At 36.9% G+C, this 25,605-nt stretch overlaps 2 protein-coding genes across 8 annotated transcripts in view; one reads left to right on the top strand and one right to left on the bottom strand.

Moving 5' to 3' along the window:
* Positions 1-555: 555 nt before the first annotated feature.
* Positions 556-17,373, top strand: LOC138331275 (uncharacterized). 5 transcript variants are annotated; one of them, XM_069278797.1, is made up of 3 exons: positions 556-683; positions 14,939-15,616; positions 15,996-17,373. In XM_069278797.1, the coding sequence occupies exons 2-3, from the start codon at positions 14,965-14,967 to the stop codon at positions 16,079-16,081; spliced, it is 738 nt and encodes a 245-aa protein (XP_069134898.1). In that variant the 5' UTR covers positions 556-683; positions 14,939-14,964; the 3' UTR covers positions 16,082-17,373. The 5 variants fall into 5 exon arrangements, with proteins under 5 accessions (XP_069134898.1, XP_069134897.1, XP_069134895.1 ...); XM_069278796.1 differs by lacking the exon at positions 556-683 and adding an exon at positions 1,777-2,021; XM_069278794.1 differs by lacking the exon at positions 556-683 and adding an exon at positions 1,778-2,017.
* LOC138331274 (ficolin-2-like) overlaps positions 10,808-25,605 on the bottom strand; it is a 34,231-nt gene continuing 19,433 nt past the window's right edge. For all 3 annotated transcript variants that reach the window (XM_069278791.1, XM_069278789.1, XM_069278792.1), the window contains exons 3-5: positions 17,947-18,066; positions 17,572-17,709; positions 10,808-14,041 (exon numbers count right to left, since the gene is read on the bottom strand). In XM_069278791.1, coding sequence (XP_069134892.1) covers positions 13,602-14,041; positions 17,572-17,709; positions 17,947-18,066 — 698 coding nt within the window. In that variant the 3' untranslated portion in view covers positions 10,808-13,601. The remainder of the gene's footprint in view (positions 14,042-17,571; positions 17,710-17,946; positions 18,067-25,605) is intronic.

The raw sequence follows: 25,605 nt of genomic DNA, 5'->3' as shown, positions 1-25,605 counted from the left end.
CCGATTCTATTTAAGCTTGATGTAAAATCTGATATAAAGTCTATTAGTACTTATTACTCATTTAAAATTCATTCGAATTAAACTTGTTTACAGTTAAGTATTGGTTGTTTACATGATTAAACAGACACCCAATATGATTACAGATCATAAATTGTACAGATATTATCTTCACCTTTATAACTGTACGAAGTCGGATATTTGATCAAATGTAAATTAGTTTTGCTTCATTGAATTAAAGTTAAACGACCGGCCCTTCGGCGACCCTATTTACGAAACACCCTATTTACAGGTAACTTCATAAATAAGGCATATAACTGTCATGTAGATATAATTAATTACTCAACCGGGTTTTGCTACCGTTGAGGGGTTATCATTTTAAAGGCGGAAGAAGTTTAACAAATCAATAATAATGAAATAGACGGAGATAAATTTCTACTTTATCGATTTGCATCAAGTGGGTCGGTTTAACTTGATATGCAAGTTGAAAACTTCGGGGTTTTCCTAACAGTGACATATAGGTTTATAAATCGCTGTGAACTCTACCCCTCCTTAACCCCTTTATATCTAAACAAACATTGGTCCGTTTAGCTTCTATTTTCTATGCGTTTTTTTGACACATGAAAGTTACTCAAGAAGGAAGAAAAACGTCAGAGAAAGAAGGACGACGTAGCGGACGAATACAGGTATATACTTTCTCTTTCTCTCGTTCTTTTTCTATTCTTTACCTATTTCTAGTTCAACTAATATTCTACATAAAGTCTATTTCTTTCTTTCCTGTGTCTGTTCAACACCTTTTTGTCTTACAGCCCTCTTTCTTTCCCTCTCTATCTCTCTCCGTCCCCCCTCCCCTCTGTCGTTTCTCCTACATTTGTATACATCTTCGTGTATTCAACGCATTACCCTTTTCCTTCCTTCTTCTCTAAGTTCATATATCTTTCTTATAATGCAGTCAGCCATTTCTATCCCTCATTCAGTTTCTGCGTACACACATACATATGTATTTCTTCTTCTATTTCGCCCCCTACCCCCCCCCCCCCCCCCCCCCCCCCCCCCCCACCCCCCACCCCCCTTAATTATTTCTCCCACTAACAATGAAAGCAGTTATCTCCTCTTCCTCGATATATGAAATTAGTTTTTCTGAATTTCTATTTTTTCCATTATTCAATTATTCCATTCTTCCACACGTTCTCTATTTCTTTATTCTTTTTTTTCCGCTATCGATATTTCTTCCGTTCCTTTTTCTCAATTTCTTCCTTTCTTCCTTCCCTCTTTATATTTCTTCCATCCTTCTTCACATCCTCTGGTTTTTCAATTCTTCCTCCTGTCCATGAACTAATGCCTTTTTCCTTTTAATAAACATATACATATGTATGTACTGACACTTTCTGAAATATTTCTCTGTTCTGATTCTCTTATTTCACGCGCCTTACTTTTTAAGACATCGTGATATATAGTAAAAAGTTATCTATTTATAAATCTGTAATAAATATGTAATGTATATAGACGTTTTTATCAACTCAACTTTATCATAATACATTTAAAAGGATATCAATCATATCTAATATGTCATTTATTCACACCTGCCTTTGTACCTGTACGTTCTCCGATCAGGTATGAAATTAAAAGTCTCCTTATGTACAATATCCGTATACATACGATCGCCGTGTCTAAACTGTTAAAGTCTCATTTCATCGAGTATGCAGGTCTATCGGTTATTCAAAACTGACAAAGAACGTCAAAGAATGTTATTCAAAGGAATTTTAAAACGGTATAATGCTTTCAACGTTTATTCCTTATACAGGGGTAGTTACCATTATGTGAACTCTACAAGCGGAAACACATATTCCTTTACAAACCTTACAGACATATATATACATTCAAACTTTTAAGGTATGGAATACACAAGAAAATATTGACGCAGGAGAGTGTAGATATCAAATATGGCTGAAACGTAAAGTGGAGATTTTAGAAGATAAACATGATGGACACGAGTTTAAGAGGGAGGTCATTCTGATAAGTAAGTACGTAAGTAATATGTAAATTGGCATTTTGAAAGATATATTTAATATCGTATTTTCTGCTCTAGGACGTAGACTTTCAATCATCTGATTTTTATTACATATCTAAGTTCTTGACTTTTTAAGTAGAATTAAAGGTAACTAGTAAGATATTCAAATACGGTATACGTGAAGTCTTATAGTCAGCACGTGTACTATATGTAATATTCTCAAAGTGGCACACCAGAATATAAATGAAAATGTAGATGAATGTAATGTTCTAGGATTAGATATATACAACTTCAGATGGGTACGATTTATACATATTACCAATCCCGTTGGTAACACGAATGTTGTTAAGTGTAAGTTTCTCACTCTTATTCTGATGAACTAATTATAGTTACAAATTTATATGAATCTGATAACGCCAATAACACAATAGATGACAACAGCACAACACATAACAACAACAACAACAACATAACAACAACAACAACAACACATAAAAACAACTGTAAAGCAACAACATCAAAATGTGTAACAAACACAAACTTTGAACAACACAACAACAACACCTGATACCAAGTATAAAATAGCAATAACACACTAACAGCAACAAGTTTAAGACGTAGAAGAAAAAACCAAAGTTCCAGGAGAAAACAAACACAGTATTACAAAGGTACGGTTTCACAATAACTCCGTAGAGAATTTGAAGGTGAGAGATACTCGCTGACAGATTGACCGCTTTCCATTCCGTTTCTGACATCATATAGTAATAAGAGATACGTCACGAATTTATTCTCGGTTCTTTTGCCTCTTTCCTTTACTATACTATTACGATATACAAAAACATAACTGTTGTGAATGGGTGTGGTGAGATTACAATCTATGATCAAAGGGGGATAATTAAGCACTTATATTGTCAATCGGAACTCCTCGGGCATTCTTCTAAAGTATTTTCTTGTTTACGGAAAGTGCCGCAGGTTCCCGATTGTTCTATTGTTTTAGTTATTCCCCTTGGGTGTAACTCTCTGGTTAAGCAGTTGTGTTTCTGTTGTATCGATCAGCAGGTAGAGCGATTTTCTAAACTTCTCAAATATTTCGTTACATAACAGTTGCCTCATGAACAGCTACACAAAATATTACGAATAGGAACGGTATCAAAAACGTATCTAAAAACCCAACAAGAACCACATTACCTACATGATATATGCTACATACATATGTATATAGCTGATATATAATGTGATGTTTGTATTGATAAAGGAGTTAGGAGCATTTTCAGATTGATACATAAATAGTGTAGCTATTGAAAATTTGACGCATTTCGTGTCTAGTTAGATTTGCGATGCTCTATGTCTCTAAATGATGATCTTAGTCGATAGGAGAAGTCTAATCGACGAAACATCTTTCCAAAGACATAAATAAAACAAAATTGTTTATGAACATTAAGTAGGTGTTGGGAAAAAAATCCAGAGCAGACAACACATAAAGATAAAATAGGAGAAACACTCAGCGCCCTCTGGTGTATAATAATGATTTCAGGGGCAATCACTCGTTCTGTCAACGCTTTGCGGCGCTGTACCAAGTAAGCCATCATTATTACAGAAATATGACGTGTTAGCACGTGACGCAGCGCGTGAGTGGTTATTACGTTAATGTGTTACGGAAAATGTCGATTCTGAAACGTGTTATAACTGTCTGTCTATACAATCGATCACTATCAAGTCCCGACACAACCTAGGGATACATTCTTCTGAGCAAAACCCTCTATAACAAACAAAAATATGCGTTGGTGTCGCTAATCCCTCCTTTATCTCTTAAGCTATATCCTAATTTGTAACCATTGTTTTGTTTTGATATATAAAGTAAACATATATAGACATATTAAAGCTATCACGTGACAAAATATCATCGTAATTATATATATATATATTTGTTCGGAGAGGACGTCAGTAAGTTATATAACTTTTGTCCAATTCATTTGTCTTTTGTTACAATAAAATTGATTTAAACTAAAACATTCGACTGAGAAGTTGACCAACCTAACGCTTTCATTGAAAAATTCTTCATTTAGCTTTGTAGAAGCAGAATTTCAATGGTTAGGCTAACAGATTTTCATTGAAATTGGTTTGACTAGAACTATATTGAATCTTGATACCTTTATGGTACATGATTACTAGTAGCTTTCAACACATTTCCATATAGTTTCATTCAGATCACTAAGGAAAAAAATTCAACAATGTTGAAAAATAATGTTGGTACAAGTATATAATGTTAATTTAATGATAACAAACTGTTTGAATACGCTCCACAAAATTTCCAGTCTTTAGTAAAATTGTTTAAATCTTTGCTTTAGACGACGATGAAATTGCATTGCTGTAATCTTGTAAGCAACTGAGAAAAAAGCCAACATCTCATTATAAACGTGTAGCTTTGACACTTATTCGTAAAATGCTTGAATCATCCCCAGACAATGTGTAGTGTAATATATTTCAAAATTGTCAAAGTCGTTTTAATTTTCTTTATTTGATTTTATTTCGTTTCGATCCATTTCGTTTCGTTTCATTCCTTTTCGTTTCGTTTTGTTTTCGTTTCGCACTTTGCATGTACCCATGTATTTTATCATCTGATCCAAAGCGGCTAGGGGGTAAACTGATCTTTTAAATAGAGGAAAAACATAGGGATGATATCATTATATCCCGTTATCAAACCTTAATTAACTATAATCGGGAAAATACTTTTATATATCTTGATCTTAACACTTCAGAAAGTATTCTAACCAATTAGAGTATTAAGATCGATGTACAGGTGTCAGAAATGTTGAAGCTTTTAAGGTTTATGAAGCTGCCGGGAATGAAGCCAAGTACAAATTCACACGTATCTTATACAGATATCAAAACCTTGGAGAAACAAAACACGACAGTTTGGATTGATAATTTGTTAAATGATTTTAATGATGGTACTACGTGTACCGCGCAAACGATATTTTTTTCGACTCAGGGGTACAACTTACTGTGTTCCTTCCTGTTGCTATGGTTACGAAGGGTGATATTTCAAATAAATGACTTTCAGAGAAGTACTTTAATTACGACAAACCATTTATAAGAAACTTTTTTTATATTTATCTCCCCTTTCTAATCATCAATGACCAATGAAAGGACTTACATAAATGTACTTTAACTACGACAAACCATTTATAAGAAACTTTTTTCGTACTCATCTCCCCTTTCCAATCTTAAATGACCAATCAGATTGCAGTACGTTTTAACTCCGGTCAGTATACGTGACCTCGATCTCGATTGTTCACCAACTATACAGTAAATGAGACGATTTCTGATGTTCTTGATTTAATCGGTTTAGACAGTGGTCTAGGATGTTTATAAATAGAAACCAAGCCCACGAATCTTCAATAGACAGATTTAGGGAATCGAGGTCACACGGGGTCAGGATGTCTTATCGTGTCAATCACGTGACCTTTCATCTCATGATGATAGAGTTTATTAAAGAGCATTCTTGCTGACTATTTGATTAAGAGCATTCTTGCTTTTTAAAGATGCTCCAACGCCGATAGCGCATAAACATTTCTCATCATTTGAACCATTATTGGTGTTTACTGATGTAAATATATGTCTAATTAACACAAAAAATGATATAAAATAACTGATTTTCTTTTTGGTGGATGCGCAATCAGTACGTCATTCATATAGCGCATAGTGCCATGAACATGTTTGTATATAAAGGGTCTTTCAACTAATTTTAGCACTACAATATGGTGCTCCTCAATCGGATGTAGTTTCCCCGTGCGTGGCCGAATTTAGCTGACCCCTTTTGACAAATTATTGCTAACCACATTCTGACATTGAAGGTGTAATAAGCAAACAAAAATTGCTAAAATATAAAACGCAATATGGTACCGGATAAAGAGGGTGCTGATTAAAGGTTAAAGTTCACCATTACGACCTGACGTAGTAGTATCGCGTGCCAGACTGTAAAATGATGATATATCATGAACGGACATAGTTGTAATCATTTTGGTTATTCTGTGTCACCTGTTTTGACGGTAACAGATGGGTGCCGCGGTCGACCGTTGTATAATAGTGATGAATTAGACACTTAACGTATTGCTAACCTCGACATAACGATGAAATTATCGAGAACAGCTACAAACACATCTCGGTACCACTTGTCTCGCGATCTCTGCCAAAACAGTCCTGAAGGTGCCATAGTCTGCCAGCGACGTAATGAGAATGGGGAGCATCATCCGGGGAAAATACTGTTATGTGAATTAGGTAAAATATTACCCATTTCAGGAAATTATCACTATTTCTCACAACTTAGTACATGCAAACACAGGGACCTGAGAATGGTTTAGAGTCGATGTTGATGTTGCTGTATCATCGATACTCCAAGGATTACTGTCACTATCGTAATATCCACCTCTGGACTACACCATGATATAACTGGAGGTAGTTCAGGAGAAAAACAATCACAAGTCTGCAGATATTTCCTTTGAAAATGAAAGAGAGTGCGACGCTCTAAATCACAGCCATGCAGTCAACCACACTCAGAATACCGTTATTCGATTTTTTGATATGCGGGTTGTAAATAAAATGACAAAAATTATATCGGTGGATATAAGGACAGTGATAGTAACCCTTGGTGTATAGAGGGAGATATAACGACAGTGAATAGTAACCCTTAGTAATGTAGAGGGAGATATAACGACAGTGATAATAACCCCTGTAATGTAGAGGGTGGATATAAATGAATATAAAGTGATATAACCTTGTAAGTAGAGGGTGGATATAACGGCAGTGATATAACTGTAATTAGAGGTAATAAGAGTGATGAATAAAGGTGATACGATAGTAACCCTGTAATTAGAGGGTGGATATAACGGCAGTGATAGTAACTCCTGTAATATAGAGGGTGGATATAACGGCAGTGATAGTAACCCTGTAATGTAGAGGGTGGATATAACGGCAGTGATAGTATCCTAATGTAGAGGGTGTATAACGGCAGTGATAGTAACTCCTGTAATATAGAGGGTGGATATAACGGCAGTGATAGTAACTCCTGTAATGTAGAGGTGGATATAACGGCAGTGATAGTAACTCCTGTAATATAGAGGGTGGATATAACGGCAGTGATAGTAACTCCTGTAATGTAGAGGGTGGATATAACGGCAGTGATAGTAAAAGGGATATAACTCCTGTAATGTAGAGGGGATGGATATAGTACGAATTAGAGGTGGATATAACAGTGATGGTAACCCTGTATTTGGATCCTGTAATCTGAATAGAGGGGATATAACGGAGTGATATAACCCTGAATAGAGGTGGATATACGGCAGTATAGTAACCCTGTAATATAGAGTGAATATAACGGCAGTGATATACCGAATGTAGAGGTGGATATAACGGCAGTGATAGTAACCCTGTAATATAGAGGGTGGATATAACGGCAGTGATAGTAACTCCTGTAATGTAGAGGGTGGATATAACGGCAGTGATAGTAACTCCTGTAATGTAGAGGGTGGATATAACGGCAGTGATAGTAACTCCTGTAATGTAGAGGGTGGATATAACGGCAGTGATAGTAACTCCTGTAATGTAGAGGGTGGATATAACGGCAGTGATAGTAACCCCTGTAATATAGAGGTGAATATAACGGCAGTGATATATCCTGTAATGTAGAGGGTGGATATAACGGCAGTGATAGTAACCCTGTAATATAGAGGGTGATATAACGACAGTGATAGTAACCCTGTAATATAGAGGGTGATATAACGGTAGTGATAGTAACTCCTGTAATATAGAGGGTGGATATAACGGCAGTGATAGTAACCCCTGGAATATAGACGGTGGATATAACGGCAGTGGTAGTAACTCCTGTAATATAGAGGGTGCGATTTACCCAAGCCTGTGTAAATATAATTATAATTCCCAAGTCACTGTGGTCGTGATGAAGTGGTGATTAGTTAAGTGGTACGCTATTGTACGTAGACTGTTTAACGGCACCAAGGGAGTCTTCTCACGCGCAGCAACACGCGCGCGCGGAGACGCATTTCTTTGATAGGTATAATTATACAGCCGAGAGAAGTCATGAATTCCACATATATTGGATATATAGATACACTATAATAAACATCAAGTTGTCTCGTCATGACCCATAGTATTATTAGTATTACGTACACACCATTATGTTACCTTCCTCGATACTCCAGGGGTTACTGTCACTGTAGGTATGTCTACCCCTGTAATATTTCATAGCAAAACTGAAGACTACGAGTGCGACCACAGACGAGAAGGTAGTGTGGTCCTTTGATGGACATCAAAAGAATTGAATAACGGTACACTGTGGTTGACTGTGCAGCTTTGAAGTTGGGCGTCGCTCTTTCTGTAATCTTCATAGGAACTATCAATCTCTCCCAGGGTGCATTGCGGTCCCCACAATTTCACAAAATTGTGGGGAATTTCCGTTTTGGAATATTCCAGGGATGCTTATAACAACTCGGATACATGTGTAGTAACCCTGGAGTACTGAGGATGGTTGCTGTTTGTTTCCACGTTTGAACGTATCACTTTCAGGACATACAGCTCTTTTCTAAATGCACTGTACTTTTAAAATTACACTTGATACGACCAATTTAATTTAAAATGTACAATTTAGACGGATTTTTTTTACCAATAAACATTTTACTCTCTAGCTGCCTCTTAAAATATGACCTCAGGAACTAATTTTTTGTCGGTATCTCAAAGTTCTCAATATTCAACTCTTTAACTACTTACTGACTCAGTTTCGTCTGAATTGTTTCGTGTAATCAATTGTCGCGAATAAGCGACTTAAATAATTTCGTTATTTCGTTCTGGTGCTACGAGAAGCATCCTCGGTATTCCAGAGGTTCCGATCACTTACGACCTCTAGACCCCTGGACTATCTCATAGTTCAATTCAATTTTTTTTATTACCTTGAGCCTTTCGGTTCATCGGTTTGAAACAAACATATATACAAAAAAACTGGAGGCAACATAATAGAACAGGTAATTTATTCATTTGATGCACATCAAAAGAGCCGTATAACTGTACACTGTGGTTGACTGTGTGGCTTTGATGTTAGGCAACGCTCACTCTGTAATTTTCAAAGGAAATCTTTGCTAGCCTGTGATTGGTCAAATGTTTTCCGCTGAGCTGCCTTCGATTTCTCTATGAGATAGTCCAGGGGTGTAGAGATCGTAAGTGATCGGAACCCCTGGAGTATCGAGGATGTGGGAGAAGACGATGGAAAAGATGATTATCGCTTTTGTGAGGCGATATAACGAAATGGCACATATCAGCTACCATAGTGTAGACTACATAGCTAGGCTTTCCGGGCTTCAATGGCCGAGTTGGATGTAAGTTGTTGTTCCACAAATCCTCCACCTCTTGGCTATCGTCAATCAAATAGGTGTTGGATGATCAACATTTTCACCAAGGACATCCTTTTTATCCCCTAAACTGCGAGTCATAAATTCGGTTTGCCAGATACTGCAAATCAACCCATTTTTGCGTACGATTAAATTTCTCATATTTATTAAATTTAATTAATCGATGCGAAAATTATTCAAACACAGGGGCAGCCAACTTTGTCATTGAGTCATTGGCAAGCGACGTTGACAGAAAGTCGAGCCTTGTGATTATGAATCACCATGACAAAAATAGTTAGGCATAAAACGCGAAATTAAATTGCCATGAAAATAAGTTGGATTACAGTATACCCGATGTTGAATGGTGTCTTTTTTACCCCAGTATTTCCTTAGCTACAACATTTTGGTACTTGGACTGTAAACAGCCAATTTAGATTTTGTCATTCTGCAAACGCGTAGGGGCCGCGGTGGCCGAGTGGTTAAGATGTACCGATATATTACCACATGCCCTCCACCTCTGGGTCGCGAGTTCGAATCCCATGTGGGCAGTTGCCAGGTACTGACCGCTGGTCGGTGGTTTTCTCCGGGTTCTCCGGCTTTCCTCCACCAACAAACCTGGCACGTCCTTAAATAACCCTGGCTGTTAATAGGACGTTGACTAATCAAACAAATCTGCAAACGTAGATATATTTGCGAGTATTTTGTTTCGCGATGTGAACGAGTTAACCTTTCGCGAAAAGTATGACATTTTGGTAACTTACAGTTGGGAGCAATCTAAACTTGGTAGTGAATTGCACTGGAGTGCACAAGTAAAGTTAACTCCGGTTCACTAGCTAGTGCACTAGAGTTAACATCGTAATGCACTAGAGTTAACATCGTAGTGCACTAGAGTTCACATTGTAGTGCACTAGAGTTAACACTGTAGTGCACTAGAGTTCACATCGTAGTGCACAAGATAAATGAACCTGATACTCCTACTTATTGCATACATTGTACATGTACAATCTGTTCATGTTTATATTTCATTGAATGGTTTTGAATATCTTTCAATTATTTCAGATGAATTACCAGCTCGGTATTTTAAGTTTACATAGTTAGTATGTAGATAATTAATTTATTAAATAAAATGGTTACTTTTAGTTTCTCAAACAAAAATCTTTTCAACGTAGAACATGCAAACACAGGGACCTGAGAATGGTTAAGAGTCGATGTAAATGTTGCTGCATCATCGATACTCCAGGATAGCGCAAATATTCACGCTAAAAAGGCATTTGCGTAATTAGCGTAAATTTCCCCTAACCCCCCCAACCCCCCACCCACCCCCCATGCGCCAATTTTCACATTTTTACACTGTACATATACATCATCACAACTACTGTAACAAAGAACATACACATCAGTGTAAAGTACATTTTTCTTTATTCATATTTGAACTATCTTAAACACAAACAGATTTGTATTTTGTGTTCGATTCAACAGCACTAGTCAGATGTACAATGGCTTACATGTATTTTCATATAAACTGAGTTATATTATTTATATACACAGAGTCGAAATACTTTGTACATCTCGCTAGATACATTACGAGATCTCGTATCTATCGCGATATCTTGTCACGAAATCTCGTGTTTAATACCTCTACACGAGATCTCGTTTCTGATGTTTACATTTGGTATTGATGGATATTATTTGAAAAACAAAGAAAACATCTGATGTCGTGAAACATAATCAATTTCACCCACGTGCAGAACACAGTTAGGATTCATAGTTTTACATGATTGTTTTCCGGATATAAAGTCTTATGTTATTGCTTTAAATTCAAAACTGTGCTTTTCACATGAACGAGGTTATCCTTATATATAAAACTGATCAACAAACAAAATGGCTGGAAATAAATTAACGACAAAATGGCATTACATGAAAGTATGAATGGAATAGTAAAACAGAACATATATATACAGGTATGTATTTCATAAAAACGTATCGGATCAACAAGAAGTCTCCTCTAATGTTTTCTATTGATATTTGATCGCCTTTATCAGAAATCGAGCACAATAGAACCGCGAAATTATATACATGTTGACCTAAAACCTATTCACTGACAATAGCAGCTCATCTTTATTCTAAATATAAATTACCAAAAATAGTACATCGTTTGTAAAGAGCGTAAAGCCGGACTAAGTTCTTCTGACATAAACCCTTGATGGGGATTCAGATGAAATCCACACCGCGACCAAAGTTCAGATGATATTAATCGCCTTCTCTAGAACATGCGCGATGTTCTTTAATATGTAAGAGGATTTGGATGAGGTCAAGAGTGTATAGTAAAATAAGAGCCGGAATATCCGGAACGAGGACAACGGCAAGTGGGTCGTAACCTTGAGAAATCTACTACATCCATGTACTCTCAGTACAACATTCAATTAATACGAGACATTTCTCATTAGCAAAATATTACTTCTGATTCGCCGAGGGCCGTGCCGGCAAGACGTTCTTAACATGCGGCTTCCACAACTCGGCCGAAAATATTTGAAACCCGTGGGAAACAATGTACCCAGGTACTGAGAGGAGGTCGGCGGTTTTTCAACGGGTATTCAGACTTTTCTTCGCTTCCTCGCCTAGCTCGACCTTATATGACCTTATACGACATTGGATGTTTATAGAATGTGAAATAATTATTTTAATGACTTTTAACAGGAACTGTATTTGAATTAATGTTATGAGAAATTATCAAGATGCCATTTTTGTTATCGAATTATCGGATCAGCATTTGGTATGCCAATAGAAATATGCTATGAACAAATATCAATGTATTTTATCAGTTATATTGATATTAAACGAATTTTTTATTATTTACAAAACACGTAAGTAATTTTTGCGGATTCAAAAAAAAAAACGAAATAAAAAAATAAGGAATAATTTGTTTCACTCTCAATGGAAACGAAGATTTTTAATAATGTGATTTATTTTTGGTCCAGCTAGAACACAATTAGAAAAGTACAATAGAGGTGACTGGGCAGTGAAAAACATTAACACATAAACCTACATATGTCATAATAATAAATAATACATATAATTAATATCGTTCCATAAACTGCACTGTATATACACTTACATCTCGTATACACACGCGCTTTACACGTGTGAAGTATACATTTCTCTTCTTATATCATCATTTGTCACATATTTACATTTTAAGTTCAAAATATACATTTGATAAGAAAAAAGGGGAGCCCGGGAGACAGTTTAAACTAACACATGGCTTTGTCAGCATTCTAACGTCTGTATCGCGATAATCACTTGTTAAGTCAGAGATCCATAAATTTGTCTTTTGTTTGCCATTTCATATTGGTGCCACACTTGTACAATTCCAACATCTCAACTTAGATTTAATTATGTAAGACGCATTAGCGCCATCTTACGGAATTTTCATCAAGTCTCCATAACAACATGTCAATGGGCGAGTTCGAATACGACACATTGGCATGACATCTATCATTGGTGTCACATGTCACCACGCATTTTAAATTAGGTCACTGTGACTCCATTTGGATCTCCATTTACATTGTAATATAAGCACCGCGAACTTTTACCCACATATGAAATCATTCCGGAAACAGGAAGTGCGTAATTCGGTCTGCGTAGTAAAACGTCTTGGACAAAATGACTATTGGTATGTAATAAGCACCTAGGACATTTCCTCTCACAAATGATGTTGGTAGTCCAAATCAATGGAAGAAATTAATCCAAAATCTTTGACTAAATGCATCAAATGTGATTAATCCAGACATAACGTGATCCAGCGGAAACGGAAAGTCATTCACGTCAACCGGAAGAATGCATATCCATGAAAGATCCAACTATAAGAAGTCACTTGAAAGTCCGGAAATGTGCATATCCGATCGTAAAACGTCACTTAAAAGTATCACATTTAGCCAAATATTACGGTAATATGAGTATTTCTCAGCAGTTTGCGCATGCTCAGTTTCTCAAGTGCACGTGACCTAAAAAGAGGCAACAGTCTCTATCTCACAACCTGTTAGTATTTTAATATCTGTTTGTTTAACGAGTCAGTTGCCGTTCCTCATCACATTCACTTCAGATAAAGATATATCTTATCACTGTGTTGCTAATGACTAGCATAGAAAATGGTGACGTCACGTTTTCCACGCGCTCGACACTACGTCACGTTCCTTTCACGCGCTTGGCACCACCTTGTTGTGAGCAATAAAGTCTGAGGCGGGCATCACCATCATCTTAGCGTTTTTAAGTGAGGAGTATTTGTGTAGGCTGTTCCAGTGTATTCCATTTTGTCTGAAGAAGTTGTTGTGGAATCCCTTCTGATAATATCGTCCGTTCAGGTTGGAATCGAAACAGTCGTTATACCACCAACCTCCACGGTAGTGCATCGCACAGTTATCAAATGGTCGACGGTCGTTGTCCGTGTCGTATGTACTAAACTGAACTCCATCGTGGTTTTCTCTGTGTGACGTCATCGAATCACCGGCGTTACCATGGTAACCACTCACGTGAATTCTGTAGTCGTCCGATTCGTCCTCGATTCCGAAGAAGTCGTAAACAGCGTAGTATTTGCTTCCATTCCATTGCTCCATCTCAATTCGCAGTTTGAATTTGCCTAAAATGAAAAAACAACTATGATGAGTAATATGTTTCCTTTTGTTTCGTTATAGAGTTATCTGCCCTTGTGAGAAGAAAGGTATTGGTGATATGCTATAAGTACGCTAGATTAAAGCTATTTTCTCACATTTTGTGTGTGTGTTAACCTATCAAACAAATACCTAACCACCCTTTTCTCTTAAGAAATGACCATTCTTTTCCAAAGGAAAGTGGAACAGGAATTAATAATTACGTCTTAAACTTTAGTTTGTGTTATGTATAGTACTGTAGGTTCTCACAAAATGACGCAACTTTCACCAATAAATGACCCTTTACTTGTTTACAAGGGCAGATAACTTTTTATTGATACACGACCGCATAAATCTCTTGATGTAGAAACTAACATGATCGTGTTTTAAGTACATATAACAGTTCTACCCTATGTTGTATCATTAGAGTACGATGTTTACCTAACTTCCGCCACAAGTATCGCCAGGGGTCAATAGTTCGTTGAATACACACAGACCCCGGCGTGTCAGCTCTCATTAACCAAGGTTAGAGAGCTACAGTCGGGTACTCTGCCGTCACTAACAGTACAACAAACGTTCACTTGTAAATATGTTCAGGATACATGTTCGTGTACCTAGTCTCGGTGTCAACAATGACGTTATTTACAAACTGTTAAAGGTAGATTTGTATGCGCTTTGTTGTTTATTGTTTACGTAACTTATTTGTGTAAATATTACTTTTGATTGCCTCTTCCGTCAAGTCTGCCCTCATTACAGTACATGCGGCGAGACGATAAGGACGACTTTGGTATGGAATGATTTTCTCTCTTTGTCGTGTGCTCCAAAAATGCTTAGTTTTGAAAATTGTTGAAATGTTTTAGGTAATTTAATGTTTTTGTGGATTTCAGACATGAAGCTGACGTTATAATACATTATGTACAGTAACCGCTACCGTTATGGTGATTCCTTTCGGGATCCCAATCAAAATCGAGTGGAGCTGAACATTTTAAAACTTGATGCGGATGGAAACAGTATTTATGATGATGACCTTGACCCCGGAGTTTGCCGGTGTTTCCCGCGCACAAGTAAGAAGACTATCCCTTCTATGCTGTATGACCATATAAACTGTCCACACGAGGAGCATAGACACATTCAACCGGCGCAACAGTATGTATTTACGTACCCTTGGACGGCCAGTAGTGGCAATGGCCGACAGAGGGCGCCTCATGACTTTGATCAGGAATCAGGTCTAAGTGTGATTGGAGAGGAGGAGGACGATTGGGAAAACAATGTCACGCGCACTGCCCCTCCATTTGCCGTGCACACTCCGACACGTGCGCGAATGCCATATACTGCCCCTGTCAAGGACGACAAAAACCAGCAGGCCAGACAAACTATTGCCACTGATTTTCGTCAGTTCGGATCGACGCCATCTTTGACAGGCTTCTCAGCCAAACGACAAACGCCTTTAGCGAACCGGAAGTATAATGTTCAACGTCCGGAACCCTCTACTCCTTTTATAGACAAGCGAGACCGAGGCTTGCAGGAGAAACCTCGCCATTTTCAGGGTCATTACATGGATCAAAGTAAGTACATTTAACATATTGATGTAGTTTTGATACGGAGTACACATGTACTCTAATGACATTATATTTTGATCTATCAGAGTTACTTCCCTTCGTTTCACTCCGCCAGTAAACAAAGGGTAATAACTCTGATATTTCAGAATTTTAAATCAGTATATAAAGCCAGGTTTTCATCAATTGTTTTAGTGTATAAACATTTTGATAAAATAGAACGCATACTTTCGGTCCTTAAGTATGAATAATATCTTTACGTTACTGTTAGATTGTTACGTTAATTAAGTGTACAATGAACGTCGACGATCCATATAGTAAATGCAATACCATGTCTGATGTATAAAATCTGGTTTTAATTAAACCTATAAATAACCTTCAATTTCAGGAGATGGTCGTGTGTACAAATTCGACGTTAAGTATGGTAAAAGAGACATACAAGGGACACGAGAGCATGCGAACACCTACCGATAAAATTATCATCAAGGAGGAGATAACTCTAAATATTGGACATAAAAGGGACACGAGAGCATGCGACCACCAAGTCACCTACCGATGAAATTCTCACCAAAGGGGAGATCATTCTCAAAATTAGACATACAAGGGACAAGAGAGCATGCGAACACCTACCGATAAATCTCTAAATAAAGGGGAGATAATTTGCAACATCACACCGAAGACCCATGTCGACTATATTCTTTACAAAGAGGAAATGATTCAGAAGATAACATCATACGAATTTCAAACATTATAAAACACAACACAGAATCAAGGATTTTGAACATTGGGATTATATATAAAACATTAAAAGGCTCAATATCTCAAATACCCAGAAAGATGAGTGAACGTTTAGAGAAATTGGAGATAAACTACGTAGGAACGTCGGGAGAATGTGTTCATCTTGCCAATTGTTTCACGGAAAAGAGTAATTTCTCACAGCTTTATAGATGTATATCTCTTTGTGTAAACCCCAAAATAACCTAGGCTTCATTTCATTATGTTTGGTATCACAGAAGATAAGAGAGCTTTAACTTTGGAATTACATAACCTGAATTTGTATTTAGGGAACTTTATTTTTAATTCTCTTATATTAGTTTTTTTTCGAGTAAAAATGTTGCAATATTATCGAATCATACTTAATCACGTTCAAAGTAGTTAAATTATCACAATTTAAATTTTATCTGCCATTTGATGTTGGTACGTTGCGGGACCTTGCAGATGAAGTGATGGTACAACGGGATGGTAAAGGTTTCTTATCTTTGTTTGGATAACAACTGTTCCTCGTAGTCTTACAAACCCTGATCAAAACGTTTTACTCAGCACTCTATATAATGGTGCTGCAGGTCTTCCTATTACCAATACTGGCGTATCACTCCGCGTTGTACTTTGAGCCATTTTACAAACGAATTAGGTCTGTATCACTCCGCGTTTTATTTGGACTAAGTTACTCCAATCTTCAGTTTTTTTCTAGACAATTTTCTATTTACTATTAATGAATTTAGTGGTGTATCACTCCGCGTAGTACTGTGAGCCATTTTACAAACGAATTAGGTTTGTATCAATCCGCATTTTATTTGGATAGTCATTACAAGCTTATTTCTTACACAATTTTCTATTAACTGTTAAGAAATTCTGCATATTGTTTTTTGATCAATGTAACTCGGAGATATGATTTATATTCATGTCGTAGATCGTGAGTTATTTCTTTGTTTACGTGTTGTATATTGTAGACTCAAAAGAAAAATAAATGTCAACGTATATTTGTGGGTATGTTTTGAAATGTTGAGATGTAACTCGTGGGATTTCATATTACATGAAAAGAGTTAACTCATTCACCCCTGAAAACACATTTAGACTCTTCTAAATCAAAGGCTAGACCAGTCCATTATGAAATTTCAGGGGTAAATGAGTTAAATGCACTTCATTTCTATTCTTATTTCGTTTCTTTATATATATAAACTCACTTTGACTACAGAGACGATAAATGTTATCGTTCCCCATCCAGAATTCCCCGGATAAGCTTCCGAATCCATTTTTATATTCTGTCCAGTTCCGGTAGAAATCCACCGACCCGTCGATTCGGCGCTGTAACACTGTCCAGCCTGTAAGAACAAATCGGTAAAAGATGTACTAGGAATCAGTTAGTAGCAACTCGTACAAATACATTTCTTAGTTTGAATATTTGGAATGTATGCGATTTTGACACCGGACTCCAAACATTCCAAGGGAGACAACTCTCGAAACAGATCGTTCTTGAAAACGCCATAAAAGGCTAATAACGCGATGTCTACTAAAGAGAAGATTAAAAAGATTTCAAGTTCAAAAAAAGAAAAACTTACCCCCATCTTCCCTGGGTTCGCACAGCACCATATAAGGGGTGGCAGCCCTTTCAGGCTGGATCATGATATGGTATTCGCCCTCATATCGGAGACCGCCACTTTGGTAAACGTCATGGCAATCTGGAATAAAACAAACAAAAATGGTTACTATAGCAACCTTAATATTTTTTGTGTGTTATATGGTATATATTTAAGAAGCTATTGGGTATTGAAGTAAGGGGCAACTTATTAGAATTAGGGGCAATGGGTGCAACAATATTGAGTGTTGCCGTAAGGGGAAACTCGGTATTGCAGAAAGGGGCAATTGAATATTATTGCAATAATATGCAATATAATATTTCAGTTAAAGGCATAATTGTATTGTATGAAGATTGAAGATTTAAAGTGTTTTGCAGCAAATGACAAAATAGAATCGCATGAGGAAAAAGATTGCATTGTGGGACATTGGCTATTCGAGTCATTTGAGATCCTCATATACACATGCTATCTCGGATGAGCAGACTACGTGCTTTTAAACATGTGCATTGATAGACCATACACGCCCGTACAAAACCATTTTGATTACAATTCAACGACAGAAACTTTAAACAGACGAAAAAGTTTATATAAAATATTCTCGGAACAAGCGCTTTAACAACCAAGACCAGTTTAATTGTGAAAACAAGCACTACGATGACCCGGAGCGGGTTTTCCATATCGATGACACCTAACATTAGATGCTCATAGACAGAGAGAAATAAACAACTTGTAGATCTGGCTAGGCGAGAAACCGGCAACCTCAGGAGTAAGAGAGTTAGTAGAAGCTTACTGGAACTCGGCCAGAGACTATAACTGGCGGTAATAGAGTCAGCAGATGTTACTCTTGGTACCTGGCTAGTTTCTCAGGAAACTTATTGGTGTCGTAAAATCATATGTTAAAGGTTGATTAAGTAATTCCATGTAATTTCGTAAAAGAATACGAAATGAAAAAGAAATGGAGTTATTTTTTTTTAATTCAGATTGTTTTATCAACCGATGATATGACAACAAGAATTGGGCAACAGGTAAACCCTGTAAAAGCCCTCTCATTGAGTTATCTTTCTTCCACTTTCCTTTGAAACCTTGAATTATTTAAGTTGTTTTCATCGGGAAAGCCCCCAATAATTACAAAATGTGGTTCATAAAAAGATGTCATGCGAAAAAAAGATGTTCGATTGGTCGTCCGAGGCGAAATAAGGCTGTCGCCATTTCCCGCCACCGAAGAGCTATCTCGTTTTAACCACAATTCTTTTTCATCACTCCAGTAGCTATTTTGGTAACTTGTATATACTACTAGCTAAGAGTGTTTCCTTCCACAGAGCTATATTTATAAAGACTTTATTCAATTCTATCATAAATATTAACAAATTCCACTCAACACTAAAGCTTTGTCGACATATTGCTATATACAGAAATCTTTGAAACATTAGATTCTTTCAAATAAGAAAAACTTAATTTTGTCGGTTTGTTTATATGAATGAGGGGGAAATTGAGATCTCTTCAAAGATGAGAGAAAAAAATTCCCAAATTATGAATTATTTTCGTTTTATAAAACTCGGATACATGTGTGAATGAAATATCTTGTCAAAGTTTGTCACAGGATCATAAATCTAGCCTCGTTTTTAACTTAGCCCTCGTTATCTTCTCAGCCACTGTAAAACGTATCTGCCAAGCGTAAACCAAGTTTAGAAAGTACTGTCAACTAGACTATTCTAAATAAATAAAGTAAAAACCCTGACCTTTTGATATTTTTCATTAAAAGATCTAGGAAAATAGTCTCGGATACGATATATGTCAAAGATATAGACTGATCAATTGTCTTTAATTATCAAATTGTTATATCATTTGAAGTTCCCATATCCTTCCATTTTGTTTTAAATTTAAGCGTTAAGCTGACCAAACATTAATACTCTAGAGAGATCGTAGATGTATCGAGTGTATCTCTTGCCGATAGCAATAAACTGCAAAACAGACGTCTGAGTTATTTATGTTTAGATAATTAGGTTCAAATGATTAAATGATGAAATATGAATACCTTGTGGTCTCAAAAAACCCCTAAAAGGTTGATAATGTCACGGGTCTACTTTTAAGCTACTGTGTGATAAAGGTCTTCTGCACGTACGTTACATAAAATAACTTGCTGATACTGTATCTAACGATAAGTATACCGCCGTGAAATTCATAACCATATGTTAAAGTTTCAATGTACCGGTACTAAATTTTTTCTGAACTAAATTTTCTTAATTAAAAAAGTTTTAAACTTTTAAGATCGATTTTGAAAAGTAAAAATCTAAAACAATTGTCCTTATTTCAAAATGCTTAATAAATACTTTCTAAATGATATATATTCTTTTTGACTTTAATTATCATGTATTTTGCTAAATGTATATATTCTTTGTTAATTACAGCGAACTAATATATTCATTGCTTGTTGTTTGATGACATTCTGTTTTATGAAATACATTTGTAAAATGAAATTTCTTTCAAAAGACTTATTATATGACAAAGACCTTGTATCATTTTACTGAGAGCCCTATAAATGTTATTTTTCAACCCAACAGATGCTCTGGTCATTTTCAATTTTGATTATCATGGTTAGTCAGCACCCAGTTAGTCAGTTTCCCATCAAATCAGAGGCGTTTGCCCTTCCACGCCGACACAATGGCGGCCTTGCTAAGATGTTGGTAATTCAAACCTCCTCTGGACGTTCATTCTCCCTTTTGATGTTTCATTGTGTTACATAACAACTGGCGGATGGAATGTCATTCGGAATGTATCGGAATTCTATAAAGGCACCACAGCGACCTCTGCAAAATCAAGACGGTAGCATCTGAAGATCTACTTCCGGTGCATGCTTGACAATGCTCTTGGTGATCAAGAATGCTTCTGAGAAGACGGTTCGGGCTTATTCGTTTTTTTATCTCGTTCTGCTGTTCTGTTGATAACGATAGAAAACGATATATGACGGTGAAGAATCGCTGAAGCACCCTGAGTATCTGCAGCCCGACACGGTTCAGTGGACACAGAGAGGTTTACTCATCTTTCCCGCCGCTGATGGGAACAGCAGACGACGCCTTCAGACGAAACAATCCTGGTACAACATGGTGGTTTGTTCCGTAAATATTTCGCCTTGTTCTCATGACATTCTTCTACGATTCGCCACGCCGTAGAATGTATGGAAATATGTTATCTACATAAATACAATAGCAAACCACACACGTGCCATCAAACAACCAAAATTCCAAAATCTTTAAAAAAAAAAAGAAAAAAAAGATGAAACCGCAAACAAATGACTTTACATAGACAGAAATAACACTGCGAAGACAGGACAAGAGAGGATCTCTATATAATAAGATTAATAGATTGAATAGGCAACATGTACAACAACGATTGCGCAAAGAAAGGTTTTTATATAATACTGCAAACTTTCGATAATATTAACTTATATAACAGAAAAATCCGACTAACCTTGTTCATGATGGAGTTCAACAAGCATTATACAACAGAAATAGCATTAAGACACCAAAAATGACAATTTTTTGTATCATGAAGTTGTTTTTTGTCATTGTGGAGATTGCCAAACTGACAACAAGCAAAAGGTATTTGTATCAAACACATGACAATAAGGTTGAAATTATAGAACACTTATTGACCTTTTTGTAGGTTATCGCGAGGAATTGGTAACCCGAGAAAAGTTTTATTCCACAAGGCCGGAAGATAAAAGAAGAACAATATTCCAGAGTGTTGTACAGTAGGACAAACAGAGGAATTATGTGGTGTGACCGACGGTGCGTTATGATGGAGTGGAGCGCCGCCCTATACAGTGGTAAATACATTACTGTCTGGGTTACCTCATCGTTCATTATGATCTGTACCAGGGATGTCGGGAAACCTGCAATTTCATGATCTATTATACAATTTAGGTAGCTGCGACAGTATACAGACTATATAGTATTTGATGTCCAGGGGAACTATCAGCTTTGTACCAAATACACAATTTCGTGTACATGCATATTTTCCGCGTTGCGGGGGCACTATTGCACCTGTTCACTTTTGAGTTGCACACAGACTTTTACTTATTAGAATACAATCACAGTTGTCCTGTCCAATATAAAGCTTAATTGTATAATTGCCTGCGTTCTACCACATGTGTTGCGGTCTGAGCACGTTCGTTATTTACCTTGAAGTCTCATTAGCTTGCTTTTGATGTACAAAGTGTAATAATGAAATTCCTGTTCCGCCCCATTTAGGGGACTGGAACTACCCCACCTGCCTCTGACTAATGTAACCCTACCCCACGCGGTAACATCGCACATGATAACTGTCATCATCACCTTTAATTTCACTACTAACAATACAAATAATTTCTTAATAGATATTCAGCGCCTTCATTGAGCTGTGGAACTTTTTGGTTCGAGGTTATATCAGTTGTAACATCCTCGTTACCATTTCTAAGTGATTACAATTGGTAATCAAACCTCCTGGATAGAGGTTAAGTGACTTTGTCAACCTCGTTACCACTTGTAAGTGATACCACCGGGCAATCAAAACTCTTGGATCGAGGTTAAGTCACCTTGACAACCTCGTTACCAGTTCTTAGTGATTCCACTAGGCAATCAAGCCTCTGGTATCGAGGTTACGTCACCTTGTCAACCTCGTCACCGATATACAAGATAAATATTGCTTATCACCAATGCACTGGAACTGACCTGCTCCTAGTTGCATCTCACGGTTTCTTCTTGTTATGAGTTAATTATGAGAATGAAAAAATACGGTCCAACTTATCTGGCTGACTGAGTCACGACGGGTTCGCGGTAGATAAAGCATACACTGGGGAATTGAAATTAACAGGACCCGACCGCAAGTATGCCCCTTAATTAACGACTCGAGAATCTGATAACTCCTCGCCTTGTGTACAATGAAGGTGTAGTTGGATATTCGTAGAAATACGTCAAACATACAAAATCCCAATCTTATTACACTGTGACTGTGTATTCGGATAATGTAGACTTGGAAGTTGGATGTATCCACAGGCGCTTGTTAAAATCGCAATATACATTCCACAGTTCTTTAAATATTTCAATAGTAAAATAATATACAAATGTGTATGAGCCATGGTTTAGACAACGTATCAAGTCCCTGTGTGTGTAACCTACAGTTGCTAACTTACTACATTGACATGCAGATGAGGTAAATACATATATATAAGCCATCATATCAGGTCCCTGTGTATGTGTATCCTACAGTTGTTACTTTGGCACGCGGGGCAGGTTTCCTTACTAATTGGTGTACACGCATGCGATGTACGTGCACACGTGCCAACGTGTCAGCGAACATGTGTCATATCAGGCCATTTTACAAAATATCAGTATCGTTCATAATACAAACATGTCTATGGTTTTAGAGCATCAAAATGACATCAATGGCTAACAGAGGTAAAATAAAACAACTTTTTTTAAAATACAGATGTACTATTAAATTATATATTAAATTTCAATAGTTGCAATATTTCAGCAATAATATGGATTACATGGCACATGTATGTCTACGGAAACAATCTAAGATGTAGGTTACTTGGTTTTTTCCTCGTAATACGGATTTCTTCGGCCTTAAATCTCGAGACGTCCTTAAAGGCTTACAAAACGCGATCTGCCGTTTACGCTTGAAACTTGCTCTTACCCAAATCTAAATCGAAATACATACATTCAATGAAAGGTCAAGGTCTTTGCGGATCATGTAATTTAGATAAGGTTAAATACATTATCTTAACAAATCTACAGTCTTACAACACACATCCTCTGGGCGTCCTGTATCACAGGCCCATTCCGCCCCAGATCTGATGAGTGGGTTATCTCCCATGTTTATCGCCGCCATTGTTTTATCTTTCTGGTCCACTTAACACCCATCCCAGCGTTTAAGGTCAGATATCGGAGAAAAGCGTTAACGATGAGTAATACTAAATGAAAGGGCATTGAAACTAAAGAAGGGTGTGTGTTTTCTGCTATTGGAAAATATGTTTACAATGCAGAGTTATTTCCCCTTAGAAGAATTTAGAGTTATTTCCCTTCAGAAAAGTTCTGTTTTTTCTTAAGAAATATTGTTTCTCCAGAATACCAAAATGTGTTATATTGCAGTAGTATCTGTATCTAGGCCATCTCTTAAAGATGCTCCACCGCCGACAGAGCGTAAATGACATTAATCCTTTGAACAATAATTGGTGTTTAATCGTGTATATATATGCCTAATTAACACAAAAATTAATATAGAAAAATAATTTATTTCGCCTTTGATGCTTGCACAATCAGTACCTCATTCCATATAGGATATAGTGCCACGGAATTTTTTTCGGGATGCAATTAATTATTTTTTTTAAATATTTTTAACTTGAAGTAAAATTAGAAGCTCAAACTTTTCAATTGTGGTAATGGTGTAAAGTAAGGGGTTTTTTTGTAACTGAAGAAAATGCTAAATCGTCTGTTCCTGTTTTTGATAGTGAAAAAATAACATTTGTCGGCGGTGGAGCATCTTTAAGGATCATTTGAAAAAAAAAGAAAAAAAAACTAACTGGGCAAAGCTATGTCGTTCTTAAAACGAAGGGAGCCTGGTACAGTATATTCTTTATCAACATACTTGTGTACAAACTCATGTAAAAATACTTGGTATCTGACCATCTAGATCTTAAGATCTACCTTTTATCTTTGTACATGTTATTATAACATAGTTTCACTTTCGATTTCACCCCGCTACTGACGTCATTGCTAGCCGTTTTCTCTCGGTTGCACCGCGTGACCCGAAGCTGGCAGCCCGCCGTAAGTAGCGTAAACTCTCTCGCATTAAGGCTAATTCGCTCTTTGTCCATTGCGGTCGGCTGGATAACTACAGCCGTGTATATACTTACTGAATACTTATAACAAATAACAGTCTCGATATGCACGTGAAATAAGGTCTAGCAATCGCCGAAAACCTCTCTGCAAGCAATCATAAGAAAAATAACCCGGGATCCGCCATAGCGAGCTAGGCCTACCTTTTGATTGAATGTAAACAAAGTCCCGCCGGTAGACAGCGCGTGCTGGGGAGAAATCACGCGGGAGATGCACGTGCGGAAGATGAAATGGAGGGGACGTTCTCAGAAACATTTCACACTGTTACCGTATAGTTTAAGAAGGTCTATCAGAGGAAGCATTAGTCTTGAGTTTTTTGCAGACGCGAATTGCCGTCTGCCGGAAAGAACAAGTGTATATCCGATATACAGCATCTTAATAAACTGTAACAATTAATACACAGGTAGACATTGATACGACAAGATCGACATCAAAACCAATAATGTTCACGCCGATATTCCACCAGACGCAATATTGATGACATAAGCCCGCCATTAATTGTCAGGGAAAATAAATAAAAATGTCCGATCGCAGCAGCAGAACTGTCAAGTTATACTTCAAGATCAGTTTACTGTCGGCGGGAATCTGTCTCGTGGGACGTTTGCTTTTCCCGCCAAAATCAATACGTGTATACAAGAACAGAATAGCCCAATAACTTAAAAGTATTTATCATTCCTTTTCTAATACTTTTAAATGTGTTCTGTCTGCAAGATTAACCATAGGTTAGTTTGGCACTCAATCACCCTGAGAAAGTTATGCT

Source organism: Argopecten irradians, chromosome 9 (assembly GCF_041381155.1).
Source record: "Argopecten irradians isolate NY chromosome 9, Ai_NY, whole genome shotgun sequence".
In the NCBI taxonomy this organism is placed as follows: domain Eukaryota; kingdom Metazoa; phylum Mollusca; class Bivalvia; order Pectinida; family Pectinidae; genus Argopecten; species Argopecten irradians.
Note: the sequence above shows the minus strand (reverse complement) of the source record. Positions and strands in the feature narration are given on the sequence as shown.